At 37.6% G+C, this 5,922-nt stretch overlaps 1 protein-coding gene across 1 annotated transcript; it reads right to left on the bottom strand.

The window, feature by feature from the left end:
* Positions 398–5,676, bottom strand: LOC109327507 (cation/H(+) antiporter 15-like). Its single transcript, XM_019560680.1, has 4 exons — positions 4,965–5,676; positions 2,297–3,295; positions 562–1,935; positions 398–527 (listed from the first exon to the last, which is right to left on the bottom strand). Exons 1-3 carry the CDS (start codon positions 5,175–5,177, stop codon positions 622–624), a joined length of 2,526 nt encoding a protein of 841 aa, XP_019416225.1. The 5' UTR covers positions 5,178–5,676; the 3' UTR covers positions 398–527; positions 562–621.

Here is a 5,922-nt window from a genome sequence, read left to right as displayed (position 1 = left end):
GGCCATTTACTAATTTGATTTATAAACATCGAAATTTTCTAAAGTAGTTTCTTCATGGTAGTTATCAAAATAATTTCTTCTTTCATTATTCAGTACAAGAATGAGATTGAAGTTTAAACCTATCTGAAAGGGACCAAGAAACCTGGATTATGAATAAGATAGAGTAAGATAATAGAAAGATTAAAGAGACTGTATAGCATTCACTGAGTCTTATGTGATATGTGTACATTGCTTATTATATAGGAGTTAAAGGGAAGGCAATTTATAAGCCTTGTAACAGAATAACTTAAATAACATAATTCAATGGTTATAACAACTAATTGAATCTGATCCTGAGTGATACTCTTTCACTATCAATTTACACAAATTAGTGAAACCCCTCACTACTATAAATACATAATCTTGTCAAATTTACTTATATTAGGGTCTTGAAGGACAAAGGTTATGAAAAAAACAAGTTGTGCTTATAAATACATGAAACTGTATGTACATTTCTATAAGATTTATAAGTACAAACAAAAAAGGAACTAAACCAGAAGACAATACAAAAATCAATGATGCAGAGAAAATTTGTAACAGTCCTCTTGAGGTTTCAATTTGGCACCAAAATAGGTACTACACTCATAAACGTTCTGTATTGAAAACATTATGTCCTCCCCTTGGTGGTGGTGCTGAATGTTGACTTAACTCACTAATAAACTCTTCATTTGTCTGCACTTTACTCTCTGGTGTATCCATCCCTTCTCCATTGGACCCTACCCCAACATATTGTTGCACTACTAAAACTGAAGCAGTTGCTGCAAAATCCGAGGATGCTAACAAATCACCAATTGCCCCGATCTCGGGGCACTCACTCCAATCAGTGATTCCTGCTGTGAGTGGTGATATCATCCCTTGGCCTCTTCCTACAATGAAAAGGTCATGAATGTCGTCCATTGTCCTTATTGCTGCGACTGTCTCCTCCCCGTTGTTAACTACTTTCTCGACATAATCGACCGAATCATCGTTCTCATTCCTCATCCTGAATTCATGTATGAGCTTCTCATCAAGCTGTTTTTGCATATTTTTATCTGTTTCCACTGTTAGTACCCTTGGTTCATCTAAATCTATGCTAGAATGCTTCTTCGCATGATCCGATGCTACTAGTTTCCCTGGGACGAATCGCATCACAGTTAGGCTTATCCCTGGATGCTCCAACATTCTCCATCCATAGCATAAGGCCTCTCTATCATCTGGTCCTCCGAAAAATAAAATGGCTACATGATGAGATACTTGATTTGAAGCCAAACGGTTTGAGCCGCTTAGGTTTCGGTCAACTAGTATTCCAACCGAGCATGGTGCATTTGCTAGCACATTTTGATTTATGCCTCTAAATGCCATGTTTGTTGCTTCCATGCCACCATCAACTGTTTGTTGTTTATGGAAAGGAACAATGATTAACGAAACTCGCTTATCCTCGGCCAAATTGCATATATCATCATGCATTGTGGAGTAAGGGGAGATAGCAGTTAAGGGCTGGACAGATACAAAAGAAGCATGCTGCTCATAGTTTTCAAAGGCATTGATTATATGATCAGATTGTGCTTCAGTCCTATTAAGTGCAGGGTAATCTGGTTTTCGGCTATTGTGAACAATCAGCATCGCAGATGTACGACCGCTAAGTTCCACCAGATGGAGAACATAGACGCATATCGGGGACTTCTTTGTTGGATTTGAGGCTTCAAGGAAGTTGATCATTGTTGGCACATTTCTAGGGCTATGGATACATACCAAGATTCTAAACTCACCATCTGGTTTTGACATCTGAACTGTTCTTCTTTTGTAATATGTGGACCTCCTTGATGGTTTGTAAATGACTGATATGGAAGGTACAATGATTGCGGTCATTAGTACGGTTATAATAACCATGATTGCAAATGATTCATCATCAAAAACCTGTAAGATGTTTTAAATGGTTAAAATGAATAAATGACTCATTGAGAGGAAATAAGTTAGCAGAAACAACAACACTATATATTATTGGAAAATACCAAAATACTGAAGAGCCATAATTTTTTTGCCAAAATTATTTGTCATTGTTTTTAATGCTTAGAAATTTCTGGAAACAGAATTGCTAGCAATATACTCTTTCAATCACACATTACAAACCCACTTTTTATCTGCGGAATCCAATGTGAGGTCCACTAAATTAATAGATGGACTCATGTCATAACAAGTTCAAAAAGAGTGTGTTGTAGCATTGCTCATTCTGGTGAATATTTTTGCACGTGTAGCATAAATCATGTGGTATTAGTACCTTTTGGTCCTTTCCAACATTGAGCACAATCATTTCAACAAGACCTTTTGTGTTCATGAGTAAGCCAAGGGTAGCTCCTTCACGAATCGGCATTTGATAAAAGAACGCAACGATTAGAGTCCCAGCAATTTTGCCAATGCAGGCTAGAAAAATGACAAGAATTAGTATTGACCAGGTGTAGGTTCCTCTAACAAGTCCTATATTAGTTTTTAAGCCACTAATGGCAAAAAAGAGAGGGAGCAAAAGTCCTGAAACAAAGTCCTCAAGCTTTTCCACAAGAGTAACACCAAGTGGTCCATTTGGTATTGCCAAACCAAACACAAAAGCTCCGAAAACAGAATGAGTTCCAATTGCATCTGTGATGAAACCTGAGATCATAACACCGGCTAATATGAGAGATATATAAAACTCGCTGAAGGATTCTCCCTCAGGGGTTTTCCTAACTATCCATGAGGCTGCAGGCCTAACGGCATAAACACAGAAGGCCACAAACACCACGCTCGACAACAGAACCCAAAGGGAAGCCAAGGAAGTTGTTTCGCTATCTGCCAATGTGATTGCGAAGGCTAACAGAATCCAAGCACACACATCATTAATGAGTGCAGCTGAGAGAGCAATCCTTCCCAACTCAGTGTTGATGAGTTTGAGCTCGGCAAGGATCCTAGCAAGAACAGGAAATGCAGTGACCGAGAGAGCAACACCAAGGAATAAAATGTAAGTGCCTTGGCTCATGTGATTGTCATATTCTCTATGCAGAAGGTAGGAGAATGCAGCTCCAATCATGAAAGGCAAGATCATACCAGAAATTGCTGCAGCAACTGCTTTTTTACCTACACTTCTTAGTACAGATATGTCCATTTCAACCCCTACCAAGAAGAGAAAATAAAGGAGACCAACATTTGCCATTGTTTCAATCACCATCACACTTCTTAGAGGAAACACTGCATTAGCAAATGCTGTACTTTTCCCAAGCACTGAAGGACCTAACAGTACTCCACCCTGCACCATTTCATGTAACTATGTCACAAAAATAACATTTAGCAGCAATGACAATGGAGGATTTCTTAGTCAGGCAAATGGTACCCAAATCATTTTGATGTGTAAAAGCATTTTTAAAGATTGGTGTAATCTTTTGTGTTCATGAGTAAGCCAAGGGTAGCTCGTTCACGAATCGGCATTTGATAAAAGAACGCAACGATTAGAGTCCCAGCAATTTTGCCAATGCAGGCTAGAAAAATGACAAGAATTAGTATTGACCAGGTGTAGGTTCCTCTAACAAGTCCTATATTAGTTTTTAAGCCACTAATGGCAAAAAAGAGAGGGAGCAAAAGTCCTGAAACAAAGTCCTCAAGCTTTTCCACAAGAGTAACACCAAGTGGTCCATTTGGTATTGCCAAACCAAACACAAAAGCTCCGAAAACAGAATGAGTTCCAATTGCATCTGTGATGAAACCTGAGATCATAACACCGGCTAATATGAGAGATATATAAAACTCGCTGAAGGATTCTCCCTCAGGGGTTTTCCTAACTATCCATGAGGCTGCAGGCCTAACGGCATAAACACAGAAGGCCACAAACACCACGCTCGACAACAGAACCCAAAGGGAAGCCAAGGAAGTTGTTTCGCTATCTGCCAATGTGATTGCGAAGGCTAACAGAATCCAAGCACACACATCATTAATGAGTGCAGCTGAGAGAGCAATCCTTCCCAACTCAGTGTTGATGAGTTTGAGCTCGGCAAGGATCCTAGCAAGAACAGGAAATGCAGTGACCGAGAGAGCAACACCAAGGAATAAAATGTAAGTGCCTTGGCTCATGTGATTGTCATATTCTCTATGCAGAAGGTAGGAGAATGCAGCTCCAATCATGAAAGGCAAGATCATACCAGAAATTGCTGCAGCAACTGCTTTTTTACCTACACTTCTTAGTACAGATATGTCCATTTCAACCCCTACCAAGAAGAGAAAATAAAGGAGACCAACATTTGCCATTGTTTCAATCACCATCACACTTCTTAGAGGAAACACTGCATTAGCAAATGCTGTACTTTTCCCAAGCACTGAAGGACCTAACAGTACTCCACCCTGCACCATTTCATGTAACTATGTCACAAAAATAACATTTAGCAGCAATGACAATGGAGGATTTCTTAGTCAGGCAAATGGTACCCAAATCATTTTGATGTGTAAAAGCATTTTTAAAGATTGGTGTAATTTTATCAAGGTTCTCATAGAGTGGTTCATAGTTGTTTGATACATCTGGAATTTTTTTAAAGAAATATTCTAACTTATCCCCAATAACTAAAGTATTGTTTTTTTGTCGTCTCGGTGAAACTCTTCTAACTTTGTCATGCCCTCATGCTTATATTATCGGATCACTCATGTTATGATCTTATATATACTAAGCCTTCTCCATTCTTCATCTAGCTTATGTCCTTCATTGTGGCATTAAGACCAAAAGACTCTATAAAATTAGGTTGGTAGATGTCAAATAATGAGCTAGTATGTGTTTCCTAACCATAAAGAATATTTGTGACGGCAACCATGTAATGTTTTATCACGAAAAAAGTGTATGCACTCATAATATAAAATTTTTTTACATTGTCGTTGCATCATCTATTATTCATATTTAATCATCATTGAGTAATAAAGAAAAGATTACTACTAACCAAAACTTCAGAAATGACCCGTGGCTGGCGAAAGGGCTTGAGGATGAAGACAAAAATGCGAGTGGCAGCCACAACTAAAGATAATTGCAAGATAAAGAGAGGCAGAGAATAATCCAAAGGGTTATCTCCTTGCCATATCCCATTCGTTGTTATCATGGTTGGAGCATAGCAAACTATATACTCATCTGTTGCATTTGCCGGCTTAGGAGCCATTTTTCCTTATTACTTCAATCACCACCTTTTGAATATCTACAACAACTTTCACCTCTTATGTATATATACAATCCTAATAGATGCTTCTTCTTCCTAATGTTATGTATCAAATATGCACTACCTTGCTTTTACCAAGGCACTAGTAGCATGCACAATGTTCCATAACAACAACATTAACTAATGAGATTTTCATGCAAAATTTGAATATAAAAGAAAATGATTTTGGTTTTGTTCTTGGAAGATAAAATGGAAGTGAGAAGTGGAAATGATTATGGATGAAAAAGAGGGATAGAAAATGTATGAAGAAGGATAATTATCTTTTGTTTTGTTTGGTGCAAATTTAGCAATGAGATTAAGGGAAAGCGAAAAGAAATCATGCTCATTTTGTTTTGGTGGTTGTCCACTCTAAATGGGAGTATTAGTTAAATTCTACGGCTTATGTTTGTAAAAAATTGATGGGACACTCTATTTTAGGAAAGCTCATGATCCAAGTTTGTGTGACGAGATTTCACGGACAGAGACCCAAACTATATGTCATTTCACTCTCACCCCAATTATAATATTATCTTTTGTTTTAATTTTTTTTATTCATATGATAATATATAATTGATGTTAGAGCGGAAGACTCATAGAGAAAATATAATAGAAAAAATGACACCGATAATTTAATGTGGTTCGACAATTTGCATATGTCCACAGCTGAAGAGCAACAATGATTACTTCACTATGATAAAAGACAACTACA

Source organism: Lupinus angustifolius, chromosome LG15 (assembly GCF_001865875.1).
Source record: "Lupinus angustifolius cultivar Tanjil chromosome LG15, LupAngTanjil_v1.0, whole genome shotgun sequence".
NCBI classification, from domain to species: Eukaryota; Viridiplantae; Streptophyta; class Magnoliopsida; order Fabales; family Fabaceae; genus Lupinus; species Lupinus angustifolius.
The sequence above is the reverse complement of the archived record's forward strand: the minus strand, read 5'-3'. Positions and strand labels throughout refer to the sequence as shown.